The sequence below is a fragment of the Leopardus geoffroyi genome, chromosome E2 (assembly GCF_018350155.1).
Source record: "Leopardus geoffroyi isolate Oge1 chromosome E2, O.geoffroyi_Oge1_pat1.0, whole genome shotgun sequence".
Taxonomy (NCBI): domain Eukaryota; kingdom Metazoa; phylum Chordata; class Mammalia; order Carnivora; family Felidae; genus Leopardus; species Leopardus geoffroyi.
Window position 1 is genome coordinate 26010333 of NC_059335.1, and position 19362 is coordinate 26029694.

The following is a 19362-nucleotide window of genomic DNA, read 5'->3' on the forward strand; positions in this document are numbered from 1 at the left end:
TAAAGTCTATTACTGACCTAGACTGAGCACTTGAATAATGAATTAACCTTAATTTTAGTACTCGTGTGTAAAATTAATCTTTACATTGGATTTGATAATTTTCCCTTACATTAACTATTAAAGAAACCTTGTAAATATTTATTGGTAATAATTACTTCCCTTTTTCTCTTGCCTTATCATTTGAGGTCTGAAGTAATTCTACACTTTTGGTTTGCTGGGTTCAAAGTAATTATAAAGTAACATCTGAGTTTATCTTGTATGCAGTTAAATATGTATCTGAATTGGATTAAAAGGTGACTTTTGAGGTCTTTTGCATGCACTGCTCTGCCGATATATTCAGAAATGCCTGTTTAGGAATATTCCTGTCTATTAGGGACAGGAAATTGTTGACTTCCACTAGTTATTTATAAACTATCACTTTTACTTAGTAATTATTAAAAACATTACAGGAACAAACTCTGAAGTGTTTGGGGTAAGTATTTAGAATTATCTCTCTCAAATGATCAAGGTCAGCTCATTTAGATTGATATACATGTGTGTGGTCAAAGCCTTGATGCTATAGCAAAGAAGAAAAGCTTAGAGAAGTGAGGTGCACATTGCATGGGAGAAGGCAGGGTCTCAGAGCATCACTGCTAATCAGACAGGACCCTATCCATTGGCAACAAAACCAGAATCTGGGTGTCAGATTACCCAGAGCACCAGATCTTTGAGAGCTCTTAAACCTCCTTTAACAAATTTAGAACTCTTCCCACCCTGATTAAAGAGCTAGCGCTGAAATGCAAGGATCCCTAGAGTAGGTAACACTGTAAAATCACACAAAGATGTAAATGGGTTTGGAGTGGAAAAGGAGAGGAACTGAAGAGCCACAAGACAAGCAGAGGAGGCAGCATGGAAGTGGAGAAAATCTAAGGCTGTAACACTGCATTTATCATTAAGTTATAGGCTATGTTTGCTGATAAACTTTTTATGGTTCTTCACTGAAAGCTCCAGAGAATAGTAACAAAGATTATTATTCTTTGATAAACATGAGCTCAAAGCAAATTAACCTGAATCTGTTTTTTTCAGGCCTAATTTATATTGCAACTTTTTTATGCTAGGTGAGTCTGTACTCTACCAGACAACACGCAGTCAGGATTTAAAAGACCAGCATGGCTCCAAATGACTTAAATGTGGCATTTTATTCATTCATTAATGAACACCTGCTATGAGCAGAGTTTTGTGTCAGGCACTCAGATAAAATGGCTCTATGCTCTGTTCCTGTTCTCAGTGAACTCTGAATCTATTAGTATGACAGAAAAAATAGCTAATTATAATCCACTTTGATAAGTTTATACAGGGTGCTGTGGAGATGATAGAAAGCATTCCATTAAGGGTAAGGTGAAGACTTACAACTGGTCCTTACTTATTTTATATTTTGTTGTTTTAAAGATGATATGAACAAATGGTTTAGAGTTTGGGTATGTGGTATGGTTAAAACAAGATTTGGAACCAAGGGCCTAACTTCCCTAAGCATGTATCAAGATGGAAGATTTTCTGTGGCTACAGCCTCTATGTTCCAAGCTAGCTGCTCTTTGGGATTTGTCCTCTAAGATATACTGCCTAATATATTGCTTCTTATAAGCTCAACTTTAAAAAAGTTTTAATTCCTCAGCAAAGTTGCAGGATATAAAATCAATGCACAGAAATCAGTTGCATTCCTATTCACTAACAATGAAGCAACAGAAAGAGTAATCAAAGAATCGATCCCATTTACAGTTGCATCAAAAACCATAAAATACCTAGGAATAAATCTAACCAAAGAGTGAAAAATCTATGTACTGAAAACTATAGAAAGCTTATGAAAGAAATTGAAGAAAACACAAAAAAATGGAAAAAGATTCCATGCTCCTGGATAGGAAGAACAAATATTGTTAAAATGTTGATACTATCCAGGGCAATCTACATATTCAATGCAATCCCTATCAAAATAATACCAGCCTTCTTCACAGAGCTAGAACAAATAATCCTAAAATTTGTATGGAACCAGAAAAGACCCCAAATAGCCAAAGCAAGCTTAAAAAAGAAAACTGAAACAGGAGGCATCATAATCCCGGACTTTAAGCTATACGACAAAGCTGTAATCATCAAGACAGTATGGTACTGGCACAAGAACAGACACTCAAATCAATGGAACAGAATAGAGAACCCAGAAATGGACCCACAAACATATGGCCAACTAATCTTTGACAAAGCAGGAAAGAATATCCAGTGGAATAAAGACAGTCTCTTCAGCAAGTGGTGCTGGGAAAACTGGACAGCGACATGCAGAGGAATGAACCTGGACCACTTTCTTACACCATACACAAAAATAAACTCAAAATGGATGAAAGACCTAAACAGAAGACAGGAAGCCATCAAAATCCTCAAGGAGAAAGCAGGCTAAAACCTCTTTGATCTTGGCCGCAGCAACGTCTTACTCAACACATCTTCAGAGGCAAGGGAAACAAAAGCAAAAATGAACTACTGGAACCTCACCAAAATAAAAAGTCTCTGCATAGCGAAGGAAACAATCAGCAAAACTAAAAGGCAACTGATGGAATGGGAGAAGATACTTGCAAACAACATATCAGATAAAGGGATAGTATCTAAAATCTATAAAGAACTTATCAAACTCAACACCCAAAAACATAATCCAGTGAAGAAATGGGCAAAAGACATGAATAGACACTTCTCCAAAGAAGACATCCAGATGGCCAATTGACACATGAAAAAATGCTCCACATCACTCATCATCAGGGAAATACATATCAAAACCACAATGAGATACCACCTTATGCCTGTCAGAATGGCTAACATTAACAACTCAGGCAACAACAGATGTTGATGAGGATGTGGAGAAGGAGGATGTCTTTTGCATTGCTGGTGGGAATGCAAGCTGGGGCAGCCACTCTGGAAAACAGTATGGAGGTTCCTCAAAAAGTTAAAAATAGAACTACCCTATGACCCAACAATTGCACTACTAGGTATTTATCCAAGGGATACAGGTATGCTGTTTCGAAGGGGCACATGCACCCCAATGTTTATAGCAGCACTATCAACAATAGCCAAAGTATGGAAAGAGCCCAAATGTCCATCGATGGATGAATGGAAAAAGAATATGTGGTATATATGTATACAATGGAATATTACTTGGCAATCAGAAAGAATGAAATCTTGCCATTTGCAACTATGTGGACAGAACTAGAGAGTATTATGGTAAGTGAAATTAGAGGACAAATATCATATGACTTCACTCATATGAGGACTTTAAGAGACAGAACAAATGAACATAAGGGAAGGGAAACAAAAATAATATAAAAACAGAGAGGGGGACAAAACATAAGAGACTCTTAAATATGGAGAACAAACAGAGGGTTACTGGAAGGGTTGTGGGAGGGGGAATGGGCTAAATGTGTAACGGGCATTAAGGAATCTACTCCTGAAATCATTGTTGCACTATATGCTAATTTGGATGTAAATTTAAAAAAAATTAATTAAAAAAAATTTAATTCCTGTGTAGTTAATATACAGTGTTATATTAGTTTCAAGTGCACACTGTAGTGATTTCACAGTTCTATGTATTACTCAATAATAATTCCACCTTTTAAAAGTAAAAATGTTCCCGCAAATCTTAGTTAATACACATATTCTTATGCCAATGGCTAATCTTTCTGTTCTGAGGAGCTGCATCCTTCTTCAACCAACTTAAGAGTATGTGAGGACAGGGCTTTTACCGTGTGTGGTTAACGTTTCATGATGCGGTGATTGGTGTGGTTTTTGCTTTATGGGGGATATGAATATAGTGCAGACCTAGGATGAAGTACTTCTGTACTTCTGGGTCATTTAGCCATTACTATATCCTATTTCAGTGGATTAAATGGTGTGAATATGTACAATGTGGGGACAGTATAATATGCACAGGGGAATGCAGAAAGCATTCCAGGTCTGTCTACTTACTGTCATAGACCTGCTGTACTGTGGTTCAGAAAGTTAAGGAAAACTCTTTTACTGTGATAGAGTAGTATTTAAAGGAAATCTAGATTGGTCCATTTTAACTTGTAAATGGTTGATTAGTCACTTGTCCAAAAGAAGAAATCTAAAATAGTTTAGAACATTTATTTCAGAAAATTTGAAAGTATTTGTGGGAAAGGAGTTTCCATCTAGCATAATGTGCGATAGTTTCAGTACAGCTATATATCCTAATGCTTATATAGTACTTTTCCTGGCAGTAAAACCAGTGCTATTCAAGAATCAGATTTCACAGCACATGTAGCTTTGGAGGACATGCTCCCTCATTCATCCATCAGGTGTTTGCTGAGCACCAGCTATATGCCGGGCAGAGTGCCAGCCAACCCAGGATATGCTGTTCTGTAGGGAGAGAACAATGCAGAAAGAGAAAGAGACACAGACGTAACTCTGACACGGAAGTGTACACCATAGCAGAATCAAAGAGACATTAATTTTGTGTATAGTGAGGTAGATATTTGAAGTCAGTTCAAATCATAATCAGTAGATTATGTAGAAACAGTTGGTTTGATTTTCCACTTAGGAAAACAGGTTAGATTTCTACCCCTCATCAAACAGAAAAATAAATTCCAGACAGATTAAAGATTTAATGCATTTAAAACCTTGAATTGCAAATAACTTGTTCTACATGTGCTCAGCAAGACAAGTAAGTATTTCTAATAAATTTTAACTGATAAATGAGCAGTATCTTGTAGTACGAGTATTACATGATGGTGAATGTCACATGATCACAACTGAGCCAATGGTTCTTGAAATTTGCTTTGATATACAAGTGCTTGGGATTACAAGCATGTGTCTGGAATGAATTAGTCTTGCAAACCAAAGTTTTACTTATTTTTTAAAAAATGATTTAAGCATAAAATCACTAGGAAAAAAATTGAAGAGCAGTTTACAGCTGTTTGGAGTGAAAATCCATTCTTAGAATAATACAAGTGCTAAAAAAGCCATTAAGGAAATGATTGACAAATTTGACTAAATATAGCTGAAGATGAACCAGGCATATCAAAAAGTAATATACATACATATACATACATATACAAAAGGTAATATTCTTAATATACCGAGACCTCTTACAAATCAAAAAAGAATGAAAAGTGCCCAATAGAAAAGGGAACAAATGGAAAACTTTATAGAACATACAAGTAGCCATTAAATATATGGGAAAATGGTCAACCATAAATTATTTGAATTGAGTAGTTTAAGATGAAATATCATTTTGACCCAAGAAAAAGGCCTATGCACTGTTAATGCCAATGTAAATTGGTCCATTATTTCTACACGGTGACCAACCTGGCATTATATTGCAAAGAAAACATATATTCTCTTTGATCCAGCAAGTCTAGGAGATTATCCTACAGAAACAATAGTACACCATCCAGAGATGTTTGTTGAATTGGTTTGAAATAACAAAAAGTTGGGAACTACCTTCATCAAGGGATAGGTGTTAAATAGGATTGGGTAAGGAGGCTTCTAATTGGATTAAATGCTCAGCTCTGGCACTGATTAACAACTGAATTATTCCAAGTCCATCTGTTTTTACTTTGTAGAAATTCTAGAAGTTTCTTCTCCACTGTGGCACCCTTTTCTGTTTTCCAGTAGTAAGGGCTACAGATATTTTTTTGGGTCTTTATATTTCTTCCATTATTTCAATATTGAAATGTACAGTAAATGCATACACTCAGTTTACCATCTTGAAACTGAACACCACAGTACTAAATTTTAACAAGTAGGACACCAAAGAGATATATATAGTATATGAACCCATTTCTGTAAACATATATACATACTGATTTATGTGTGTAATATGGATATATATTTATCTGTGTATTTTTAAAAATCTGTAACCCTGCCTATACTTCACATGTTTTTTAGGGCTCACACAATGAATTACACTTCCTTCAACATACATCAAAGTGCAAGAGTTATCACCTACAGGGTTGTGAGAGTAAATAGCACCATTCACTTGGAGCACATGGCTTACATTTTTCATAAAATTCATATTATCAAAAAAATCAATAAAGACATTTCCATTTTTGTGGGAAATACTTGAAAGTCGGAATCTAGTAGGAGATGTGAGTCCCTGAATTTTAAAACTTTCATCAGATTTTTTATTACACAGGAAACATTTGCCTCTTTGTGTTCTTTTATGAATTGGACAGAACCCTGCAAGTTGTACGTTTATGATAGCACAAGAAAAATGTCAACTTTTAGAATGTTGCTTTGCAGATCTGCAAAGATATGCTCTCAAATCTCTCAGTGCTCCCAAATCTAAGTTGACATCATTGGCTGGCTTATTTTCCTACAAATGTATTGAATAAGGTTTCCCTGGCCATTTTTCCTCTGGAAAGATCAGAAGTTAGGGCATTAGGGGGACAAAGGGGGCAAAAAAGGAAAAGCATGGATTCTTCTTGCCTAATTTATAAATTTATTTCTTACAGGCTTATTTCAACCTGGGTATCAATGAAAAATTAGGACTCTCCGGAAGACCGGATAGACCCATTGGCTGCCTCGGTACATCAAAGGTGGTTATGAAATTTCCTTGTGGAGCAGTGTTCAGATTATAAAACCACAGAATGAAATGATGTTTAATCTGCTATGCATCCATTCTCACATTTCATTACATACTTAGGCTGCTTATCTGAATTATTATTTTCTACGAGTAAATCTTACTGTTTATTTTGTATGATATCACAGAAGGCTTCTAGGAATGAATAAGCATCTAACTGCTATATTATTTCTGAACATTGTAGGATACCTGATTATGACAGTTTTTATTCAAACAGGCTTTTTCCATCACAGTAGAGATGGATTACTCTTAGTATACTGATCTTACTGATCTAATCAAGAAACTTTAAAATTTCATTATCAGTTTTAATTTTTTATTACGGCTTATGCTACTGTACCTGTGTCTTTGGTTCTGTTATATATATACATATAACATATATATATATATTATATATATATATATATATACACATAATAACACATGTATATATATATATATATACATAATAACACATGTATATATATATATGTGTGTGTGTGTATATATATATATTTTTTTTTAAATTATCTCTTACAGATTTATCGCATTCTAGGAAAGACTGTGGTTTGTTACCCTATCATCTTCGACTTAAGTGATTTCTACATGTCTCAAGATGTTTTACTGCTGATAGATGACATAAAGGTAGTTTCAGAGCCCCTTTTTATTGAAATTGAATGACTTTGTTTCTACTGATTTTATCATATGAAATTGAGTGCTCCTGGAGTCTGTGACACTGGGTTAACACAGTGTAAAATATGAAAGTAAAACAATGTCTGCGTGGCTTTGGAGAAAGAGTTAAATTGCTTGCAGCATTAGAGTAATAGATGGAGTGTGTTTTATATTAAGTTGTATGACTTTGCTTGATAGACCATTCTACAAATGGAATGAAAATATATAGTTTATAAAGCAGAAGGGAAGCCATGTTCATATGACAGCAGTAGTTTATCTCTTTTTGAACAAAAGTTGAGTTAGCAAGATAATTTTATTTATGAAGAATGTCAAAACCTCAACTGACTCATAACACACAGTCAGTTAAAAGTTTCCTCCACTCCCTTTTCCATTTGCAGAGTAGAGAAGCTTAGAGTCGTGGTTCAGAGCATGAAGTCTAGACCCAGATTCCATTTGTTAAGATATTGGCTCTACTGTTTATTTACCAGCTGTGTGATCTTGGGCAAGTCACTTGGGCAAGTTACTTGGGCAAGACACAGAGAAGTCTCTTTTCTCATCTGTATAACTGAATAATAATAAGGATATTCTGAGAATTAAATAAGTATGTAAAACACTCAGTATAGTGCCTGACATATAGTGAAGTGTTATGTAAGTCTTTGATATGATGATGATGACAACGACAGTAGAAATTGAGTCAAAAAAAAAACTCTTTCCACATTTCTGATGGTCTGTATAGATTCTGTCTAGGTTCTTCTACCTGCTGTAATAAATGCACAGTAATGTGGAGTGAGGATTAATCTTTTAAGAGACAACCCCTGGGTTGATTTTTCCTCCCTGGGACCATTCTTTGTTTTTTTTTCTTTTTTAAGTATTTATTGTAATTCCAGTATAGTTAACATACAGTGTTATATTAGTTTCAGGTATACAATATAGTGATTCAGCAATTCCATACATCACCTGGTGCTCATCACAACAAGTGCACTCCTTAATCTCCATCACCCATTTCATCCTCCCACCCACCTCCCCTCTGGTAACCACCAGTTTGTTCTCTACAGTTAAGAGTAAATTTCTTGATTTGTCTCTCTCTTTTTTTTTCTTCCTCTGGGACCATTCTTGAATTGTATTTCTTAGGCCACCAAAAAAGAAGCAGCCTTAAAATATGTGCAATCTGATTACTTCTAAGAATAAAGTTTAAAGTCAAAAAAGTTTCAAACTTAACTTGTATATATTCATACTTGTAACATGTATGTATCAGAACATTTCTACACCTATGTAGTCTATCCTACCCAGAGTTTGACTCTGAACTGTCTTGATATATGAGAGTTTTTTTTGGCTCTTTGCCACAACTGGTTAAACATCCTGATCAGCTCAGATATGGTGCCATTACATTCTACCTCACTCTTATGTTTTGATAGAATGCACTACAGTTCATTAAGCAATACTGGAAAATGCATGGACGCCCACTTTTCCTTGTTCTCATCCGGGAAGACAATATACGGTAGGTTGATGAAAGAAAAGAGGTATGCCCATCTTCCATCTTTAAGACTGTGAACCCTTTGGCAGCAGAGCTTCCTCCTATTTTTATATCTTTGTCAGCATGTGTCAGAGAGACTTGCATATGTAAAGGATACTTAGTATTAGATTTTTTTCTCATTCTGTTGTTAATAATGCACCTTTTGTCTGTTTATATTTTTTAGAGGTAGCCGATTCAACCCCATATTAGATATGTTGGCAGCCTTTAAAAAAGGAATGGTTGGAGGAGTCAAAGTTCATGTTGATCGTCTACAGGTAGTCTTCTGAATTTCAGTGTGTTTCTGTTTTCATGACAAGTAAGGCACAGATGCAGCTGTATTTCTTCATATATGTTCTGTTTAAGGCTTTTGCTTAAGCTTTTATTTTGTGCCTTCCTTCCTATTCGTGTTGTAACCATCTGTTTATCTTATTCCTCCAATCTGATGCTTGAACAATTGGAGTGGTTTCCCAACCTGAATTTTAGACTTTAATAACTCATCTCCAACCTCTGTTTTGCAGTTGAGGAAGCTGGTGTCCAGAGTAGTGAAGTGACCTGCTATATAATCTTGTGCCTTTAGGCACAGGTACCAGTTGCCTAACTCCCTGGTCCAATGTTCTTTTCCCTGCTCCACAGTAATATCCAACCTGGAGATAATCTCCATTCATTTCAGGACCTCACAGCACCGTTTCTCAACTCCTAAATAACAAAGCCCCTTGTGGTTCCCTATTAGCCAGAACAGCCTCCCTGCCCAGTTATCTCCTACTAAACACTTTGTGTTTCAGCCAATACAGATGAATTACTGTGTTCTGACTTTGTGAGGTTCTGCCCCTCTGCTCATGCCATTTCCTCTGCCTGGAATAAACTTCCTTCTTTCAAGGTGTCTGCTCTTTAAAATCTTAACAAATGTTAGGAGCGCCTGGGTGGCTCAGTTGGTTAAGTGTCCAACTCTTGATTTCAGGTGAGGTCATGATCTCACTGTTCACGCTTCAAGCCCTACATCGAGCTCTGTGTTGACAGCACACAGACCCTGCTTGGGATTCTCTCTCACCTCTCTCTCTGCTCCTCTTCCCTGCTCACACTCACATGTGCTTTCTCTTTCTCACTCTCTCTCTCTCAAATAAACTTAAAAAATAATATAAAATAAAATAAAGTAAAAAAAATAAAATAAAAGTAAAATCTTACCAAACTTTAGGGCCAGTTCTGCAAAATCACCTACGCCAAAAGTAACAGTACTCTTCTTGAACATCCTTTTATGACCTTTGACATGAACTACTTGGATTGTAGTCCATCATGGACTTAAGTGCCTTACTTATTTCCTATGAAGAATTGTGATTATCTTGTAGAGTCTTTCATGTAGTAGGTTCTCAATATTGAGTAAGAAAAAAGGAAAATTTATAGAGGGACCTATATAGATAATATTACAAATGGCATGTTTACATACTTATTCACCAGTGCTTGTGTTTTGCATATTTGATTGATTTTTATCTAGTTTTTTAAATATCTTTCCTCGTTATTTTCTGTCACTTTCTGTTGCTATTCTATTGTCTTTTTGCCATGGTTCCTGGAAAAATTTCTTTCATATTTATCATGCAGCTTCTCTGTTAAGTTTTGTATTTTGACTATCATGGTTTTAATTTTCCATTTTCATAATATCATGTTTTTATTTTCTAGATATTATAATTTATCTTCCTGAGATTATCAACTAGACAGGTTTTGAAATTTTATTCTTTGCCTTATATCTTTCAGGTTTCTTTTTTCTGTTTTGTGTGTGTGTGTGTGTGTGTGCGCACATGTGTGCACTCAGTATTTTCATGTTGGAGGCATTTGTCAGATATGTGGTAATCTTTAGCTATCCATTCATTTTTAAGAGTGAAAGAATAAGAAGTTTATTGGGAGCTCTGTGTTTAGGAACAAAGATTCTTGTCATGATGAAGTCATTTATCAGGTAGTCTGGTGGCAAGGGCTCTTTTTGTTGGGGGAAACCCCAGCTGCCAGTATCTGGAGATTTTTTTCTCTTAGGCTCTTCAGTTTCCAAAATAATCATCTAACTTTTTGTCTGAATGGCATGCATTTTGCTTTCATGTGCTGAGAACAGGGTTAGGGAAGAAGCCAGGGGGTCCCACAGTACTGTGTAGTCTTTCACCTTAGTCTACTGTTGAATATTTGTGTCCACTGATCTCTGTTGTGCCTTATACCCTTGAGAACAGAGTCTTTAACCAAAGAATAGGCTTCTTTTCATTTTGTAGAATGGAAACTTTATACTTATTAAACAACAACCCTCATCCCCCCCACCCTAGCCTTCATCTTCTCTTTAATATAGTAAATGAAAATAGCATCTATATGCTTCTCTTGGATTTCATATCAAGTCCTTTCAAATTTCCTTAGTCTGTGATCCATGGGTTCTCTTGTCACTGGGCCTCAGCCTCCCTTCATAGCTTCATCACCCAGGATCTTTCCATCTAGCTCATTCCTTGCCCTGCTTTCCACTCCCCAAGTATACTGGGTACTTTCAAAATCCCTAAATGTAATTGGAATTTTTTCCTGCTCATGCTGTTATTCTATTCTAGAGTTGTTGTTTTTTTTCTTTTTCTTTTTTCTTTTCCTTCTAAATACTTTAATTTTATAATTTAGGTCAATGTCACCTCTTTAGTGAAGTCTCCAAGGTTGAATTAATTTTTCATTCCAGTGTGTTTCTGTGGCATTTTGCTTGAACCTTTGCTATAGCTCTTAATTTAGGTGTAGCTAGTTTCTTGTGTCTGCTTCTCTCTGTGGATTGAAAACTCTTTCAGGCCAAGTTTGATTCATCTCTGAATTCCCAGAGTGATCTGCTCACTACTGTTCTCTCTGTAGGAAATGTGTAAATATTGGTTCACTGATTCAACAGATATTGATTGAGCTCCCTCTCTAGGCACTGGGGATAAAATAGTGAGAAAAAAAAAAAGAAAAAGAAAAAAGCCAGGTAGGGATGCAGGATGACAGGATGGAGTACAGTCTTTGGTAGAATGTTCAGCTAGAAAGGATCTTCATAGGATAGAATTAGGTATTGCAGAGCAGGATACCTTTTTGAATATTATATTTCATTTGACATATATATAATAATATTAGGTTATTTAATTACCATCAGAACTAAAGTATTAATGCCTAGTAAAGCTTTTTTATAAAACTAATTTAGGAGCCTCTGTTAACAAACTGATTTTTTTTTTTTTTTTTTTTATCTAAAGCTCTAGAGGGGTGCCTGGGTGACTCAGTTGGTTAGGCAACTGACTTCGGCTCAGGTCATGATCTCACGGATCATGAGTTCAAGCCCCACTTTGGGCTCTGTGCTGACAGCTCAGAGCCTGGAGCCTACTTCAGATTCTGTGTCTCCCCCTCTCTCTACCCCTCTCCTGCTCACACTCTGTGTCTCTCCATCCCTCAATAATAAACAAATGTTAAAAAAAAAATGTAAAGCTCTAGAGACTATTAATGGAATTTAACATTTGCCTATTAACATTTACCTTATGGGCTTAATCAGTACATAGGGTGGATAGACTAAAAATAGAAAATATTAAAATGATTTTTCTTATGTTTTCAGAATTAACTATTAGCTTTAGCATCAAATAATTCTTGATTCTTCTTTTTTTTTCATACTTTACACTTTTACAATCCATTATCAAATCTGGTTTTCTCTACCCTCAGATTATATCCAGAATCTAACCACTTTCCATCACCTCTAACACTAACATCATGGCCCAAGTTACCATCATACCTCACCTATATTTTTACAGCAGTTTCCTAAATTCCTACTGGCCATAAGACAGTTAGCATCTTCATACTCTGCCTGGTCATAAGACAGTTAGATTATGCCACATATCCTAAGCCTCCAATGACTTTCTCTCACTTAAAATGAAAACCAAAGTCCTTCCAGTGGCCTTTGTGCTGTCCATGATCTGGACCTTTTTTTCTGACCTCATCTCCTAATGATCTTCCCTGTCTACTGTACTTTATCCACATTCTCCTCTTTACTGCTCCTAAAGCACATCAAGCATGCTTCTACCTCAGGACCTTTGCACTTGCTATTCCCTCAGCCCAACACATCCTTCCTTAAGATCGATATTGTTGACTACCATCTTTCCTTCAGTCTCCGTTTACATGTCACCCTACTAGAGAAGCCTTTTCTGATCACCTGTATAAAATGACAAACCTTCCTCCTCCTACTCCCCCACCCCACTTCCCATCCTCTACTTTTCTTATTTCTACTTTGCCCTTAACATCATCAGATAGAACATATTTAGTTTTTTGTTTATATTGTCTACTTCCTACACATACCTAAGGTCAATTTCAAGAAAGCAAGGATTTTGTGTATTTTATTCTTGCTATATTCTTAATACCTAGTTGAGTGCCTGGAACATGGTAGGTGTTCAATAAATATTTGTCTAACAAACCAGAGAGTAAGATGTGGAGATGTAAGCCTGAATATTAGGAAATAATTACTCAACAGACTTCTGTTATGCTCAACATTGCTATCTGCCCAGGTACAGACTGTTCTCAGACCCTGAGTATTGCTGGGCCACATGAAAATGTGCAGATCGGTTGTATGTTTGGCCTTCTTCACTCAAACTCTGCACGGAGACTTTAGTATGATTGCTGGTAATATGTCCATCCTGACATTTGTAGTGGGTATTTGTTGATTGAGATCTACTTTTGTTTATGAGTTTCCAGTAGAGGAGAAGGCAGCACAACTCTGGGTGGTTAGCCAACAAGTGAAACATTTCCTGTGTCATGTTGCTTCATATTTGAAAAGAACAGTGTGAAAACAAAAAAAGTAGTATATATAAGACAGTTTTGATTAAAGAATAACCTTATTTTTAAAACAATAATCTTATGGCTTTTTTTAATGCAGTACATTTCTCAATTTTATCTGACAGTTCATCAGATAATTAAAAACGACACATATTGCTAAAAACACCATTGTGGGTTATCATTCATTTATGTTCTTTACCCATGAACCATGGACCAACAAAAACTGTGTTTGAGTTTGGCCTTATTTAGTTTGCTAACCTATAATCAGGAACTAATGAAAAATAAAATCTGAATATGGGTTGCCAGAATGTAGAGAAGCACTGGCCTCTATAATCAACACCTTCATGTTCCTGAAAATGGAGATTGGCAGTATCCCATCATTGGATGTCCCTGAAATATTATGGTAACAGAATTCATAGTGCAATTTCACATCATTTTTCCCAAAATAATTATAGCATTTCTAGTTGTTTTTTTTTATTTCACACTATTTTTAAACATTTTAATAGTACTGAATTTTAATTCTAGCTTAAAAGTAAATGCCCACACTTCTAAGAATAGAGAAAAAATACAGTTCCTTTCATGTTGACTTTCCTATTTATTATGGCCCATGAACTTGTAGCTTGATTTGTATGTTCTTTTCTTTTTTAAGTTTATTTATTTATTTTGAGGGGGTGGGGGGGCAGAGAGAGAGAGAATCCCAAGCAGGCTCCGCACTGCCAGTGCATAGCCTGATGCAGGGCTCAAACTCACAAACCATGAGATCATGACCTAAGCCAAAATTGGACACTTAACTGACTGAGCCACCCAGGTGCCCCTATGTGATCTCTTTTTAAGAGGGTTTTGTTGTATATGAAAACTTATCTGATTTTAGAGTGCTCATTTAAGAAATTACTTAAAAGAGTTGTGTGTAGTTTTTTAAGTAAACTTTTTTGAAGTATTACATACTACAGATCATAAGTGTATGGCTTCATGAATTTAAGAGTTGTGATTTTTCTCAACTACATTTCAGACACTAATATCTGGAGCTGTAGTAGAACAACTTGACTTCCTACGAATCAGTGACACAGAAGAGTAAGTCCTTTTGGGTTTTTATTAGAAAAGCAGGAAATTAGAATTAGAAATACAGGAAACCTGAAACTTTTTCTTTTAATTTCTAGGCTTCCAGAATTTAAGAGTTTTGAGGAACTAGAACTTCCCAAACATTCAAAAGTCAAACGACAAAGCAGTACCCCCAGTACTCCTGAACTAGAACAGCAACCAGATGTCGCCATTACCGAATGGAAGAACAAGCCCACCCATGAAATTCTTCAAAAACTGAATGTGAGGAAGATGTATTTCCCACATGGCTCTGAGTGAGGTTGGCAGGCAGGAATTCTCAGGGGCAAGCCATCTTTCTTTTGTCCTCTCAGAGAAGGTAGATAAAAGTGCCTGGGTAGATGGCCTCTCTATATTAGGGGCAGTAATGAGAGAGATTGTTCTCATTGTTAAGACATTAGCATGGACATCTTAAACATGCTTAAGGAGTAGGGATAAATTGGGTTGCCTTGGGTATGAAGGTATTGTATGAGCCATTAAAGAAGTTATGTCAGGAATAATTCCCTTTGGGATCTCCAGACTTCTCTTTTAGTACACTTCCCTTCTTTTTCCCAACTTAGATCTCCTCTCCTGCCCTAGTGTTTAGGTCTTAATGTTTGCTGTAAGTCTCTCCAGTCACTGTGGAAAGCAATCCTATGACCACATCCATGTGAATATTATGTTACCAACTTAATTTTTACCTTCCCTAAGATTATTTGCATTTTAAAAGAGGTAGTGCAAGAGTGGAGTATAGTAGTTACTCGAGGAAATGAAATTCTAATGATAGAACTAAAATACTATGACATCTTATTGGGCTGTACCACAAATTTGAGCATGTAGGTTAAATATATATCTTTCCAGACATTAGTAGTCCTTGTTATTGATTGACATTATCTATAGATCTCCATTACCATGAGTATGATATGGTAGGCATAAAACACATAGCATGGTGTCATAATACATATAAAGCACTCTATATATGTCGTCTTCTTTTATCCATCTCCTCATAATAGGTTGATAGCAACATGGTCTCTCACTTATGAATAAGCAATGTACAAAAGGGAATGGTTGAATGGCATGGCCAAATTTCTCAGAGAGTGACAGAATCAAGTATTAATCAAGTATTAGTGCTTGTAGACATTTTCTATCCCTTGCTTATCTTATTTACTGGAAAATTTGATTATTAAATACTACCACATGAGGAAGCCAACTTGTCTACTCTCTGTCTCCAAGACACCTTAGATAAATAGTTGTATAATGTCATCTGATGCTTGGTAATATATCAGTAACAATTGATCTGGCAGATCTGGCAGATCAGTAACAATTCCATGGCAGATTTCCTCTCTGCATCATGTGGTTACATTTCTGTGGTAAATTTTGTACCCATTTTATTCCAGTTAGTCACAGTGATTTGTATTTTTAGGACTGCAGTTGTCTGGCTAGCCAAGTCATCCTGCTGGGTATACTGCTCAAAAGAGAAGGCCCCAACTTCATCACCAAGGAAGGTAAATATACATGCCTAACAGAAAAATTTTAAATAATGAGATCTCTCTATTCTTGGGTATATATCAAATATACCTTATGAATAGATACTAAAATGTTATGTTATTTTATCCTCCATTAAATGCTTTTTTTTAACCTTTAAATGGAAAATGTTTATTCATACCCCCTAGAGTAGAATAGACTGATGTATGAACTCCTAAATTGCTTTCATGCAGTGATGCTTGATTGTTTCTCTGATTGTCTGAATGGTGTTAGAGCCTCATTCTGCCTGTGACTGTTAACCTTTGATGACTTCTTTCATAGTTGTTTATTGACAGTTTCTGTTTCCAGTTTTATTTTCTGTCTGTTTTTAAGAATAATATTGAATCATTAAAGCTATAAAAATTAGCTCCTTCATGGTCTGCAGCAGCCATTTGAAATGGAACATGATATTTAATAGAATTGTGCTCTAAACATTGTTAACAAAAATAAATCATTTCTAATCATGTCCATTCTGCATTAAGGATGTAACCCAATTATCCCTGAAACCCACACTTGTATGTTGAGTCACTCTAAGGGAGTCTTGAATTCTATATCATGATCTGCTTCTGTCATTTTATTATATAGAATAATATAGAATACATTCCAAGATACTCAAAGTTTTTGGCTCATCTGAAAATCCTCTGTTAAAGGGGCATGTTCCTTTGGTTAGGATTAGAAACTGAGTCAGTGTTCTGAACAACAATGTAATTAATAAGACTTATAGTTTTGGTAGTAAACAAACATAATTGTGTATTCAGATAAGGTCTACTTAGTTTTTACATTATTGTAGCTAAGAGATAAACTTCTTGAATATTATATATGTCAACTGAATAGTCCTAATTTTCTTAACTGAGTAAAGGCAGAAAAACTTTCAACAAATTTCAGACAGAAGACTTCATGTTTTTAATTAGTCTTGAAACTATAAGCAGAATCCCAGTTATATTGAGGACATTGATTGAAATTCATACTTTAACTAAAACAATAGGATTTTTAAAAGGCAAACATTTTATTAGGAACCTAGAATTCAGAATGGCTATTTTAGTAGTGCTTTAAAATAAAACAAAGTTTATATAAAATTGTTTATAATGAAAATGCTGAGAGAATTATTTTTTAAACTATTTTTATAAGCAGGAATAATACTCATATTTTGCTTAGATATTTGAAAGATTGAGTTTTAAATCTACAAAATCTTTTACATTGAAAATCATAAGCATCTACAGAATCTGAATATAATTTTATCCAATTTGTTATAAAGCTATAAAAAATATATTCATGGTAAAATGATAAAGATCTTGTTCTCTATCCTTGTTTTCTTTTTGCTACTCTCTCCTGTCACCATGATTAATTTATTGTTGACAAGCCAGTCATGAGGCCAGACCACATGTAAATTGCCAAAGAATGAAGTCCAGTGGTGTCTTTTAGACTAGTATATATTGGAAGGATCATACACATAACAGAGTCTCTATAAAAGTTGTCTGAAACAGATAAATGAAGAATCATATATATTCAGAGTCTATAGGATTTGTGCAATTTGCTGCATTCTGTTTATTTTCTTTAGTAAATTAAAATAACTTATTTTTAATTGTTAAAAATTTAGATTGCATATTAATTAAGAAGACAATAAATTTCAAGAAATAAAGTACTCACCAAAATCATATACTCAAAGTAAATAGTAACAAGTGCTGGGACATTCACACTATATATTTGGGTTACATATTTAAATATGTCAAGTAGTTCAGAATACTAATGGATGTGCATGTATTAACTCTAGTGGAATAAAAATGAAATTCAAGAGTAGTATTTTTAAGGAGAATAAATGTTATGCATTTAATTAAAAGGTTTTTTTTTTTCAACAAAGACTTTATTATCTAATGTCTAGGAACCGTTTCTGATCACATTGAGAGAGTCTATAGAAGAGCTGGCAGCAAAAAGCTTTGGTTCGTATTAGTGTCCTTGTCATTATGTTTTATTTTTTGTGTTGTCATGTTTAAAGGCATAAAGGTAATAGACCAATCTTAAAGATGGTTATTTATCCAAATTTTTACCCTTTTTTAATTTTAGAGAGAAAAAGAGTGTGAGCGAGGGAGAGAGAGAGAAACCTAAGCAGGCTCCACGCTGAGTGCAGAGCCCAACGTGGGGCTTGATCCCACGACCCTGAGATCATCACCTGAGCCGAAATCAAGAGTCAGACATTCAATTGACTGAGCCACCCAGGCGCTCCAAATTTTTACTTTTAAACTCCAAGGTTATGGCCATGATTCTGTCTACTTTCTAAGGACCTGCCTACATTCCATTGTATCATGGCTCTCCCAAGATATTAAAAATAATGTCTGGGAATAAAGACCTCCATAGGAATAGAAACTAGAGAGCATATTCACTGGAGTGATATGCTAATGAGTCTTTCCTACACCACACCTGCTCTGTCCCAGCAATGTGCTTTAGGTTCTACTTTGTATTCAGGAAATCTATTCTGTGATCATAGAAGGCCATGAAAAGAGACCAATGGTTCATTTAATCATAAGCAAAAATAATAGAAGGCTGTTCTCTTACCACTTAAGTTAGAATGAATCCCAGTGATTACAGTTGCTTCATGTAAAATAACTAATATGTTCTGCAAAAGTAGTCTCCCAGGGACTGAAAAAAAATTAGGTAAGTTGAGATAAAATTGTTTCAATTCACAGTGGGGGTAGGTATGCCTAAATGCATAGCCCTCTGTATTTGGAAGCAATTGTAGCCATTTTACTAGAAGAATCTAACATTTTGAAAGTAAGAGTACATGTATTTTTTAAACAACCCATTATTATCTCATTTTGAAAAAAAAAAGATCTCAAGCAATGTGATAAGAAACTCTCATAACCTCAATAAGCCTCAGATGTCTAATCACTAAGGGGATTTGACGAAACAATTTCTTAGCAGTATTTCAACTCTATGATTTATAGTAAATATATTATTCCAACCAGAAGAAATAAGATAATAATCCTCTCACTAAATCTCAAATTTTCACTGTAAATTCTCAACACAGTAAGGCATATAAGCCAATAGATGTTTCTTTAAGCCAGTAAGTTTCAAATGTGGTCTATAGTCTTATTTTTTGCTAAGCAGACTTGTTTTTGCTTTATGTTATTATACTTGGATTGTAGATAAAGCATTAACTAGCACATATTTAGAGTGCTGTTATGTTTAAAAGAACAAATGCCTGTAAGTTTATTTA

The 19362-nt window shown here is 35.1% G+C and overlaps 1 protein-coding gene across 7 annotated transcripts in view; it reads left to right on the forward strand.

Moving 5' to 3' along the window:
• Window positions 1-19362, forward strand: part of PHKB (phosphorylase kinase regulatory subunit beta) — a 269902-nt gene that overhangs the window by 220473 nt on the left and 30067 nt on the right. For all 7 annotated transcript variants that reach the window (XM_045442643.1, XM_045442642.1, XM_045442644.1 and 4 more), the window contains 8 exons: window positions 6483-6566; window positions 7127-7231; window positions 8674-8756; window positions 8956-9046; window positions 14563-14624; window positions 14711-14873; window positions 16051-16132; window positions 18031-18088. In XM_045442643.1, coding sequence (XP_045298599.1) covers window positions 6483-6566; window positions 7127-7231; window positions 8674-8756; window positions 8956-9046; window positions 14563-14624; window positions 14711-14873; window positions 16051-16132; window positions 18031-18088 — 728 coding nt within the window. The remainder of the gene's footprint in view (window positions 1-6482; window positions 6567-7126; window positions 7232-8673; window positions 8757-8955; window positions 9047-14562; window positions 14625-14710; window positions 14874-16050; window positions 16133-18030; window positions 18089-19362) is intronic.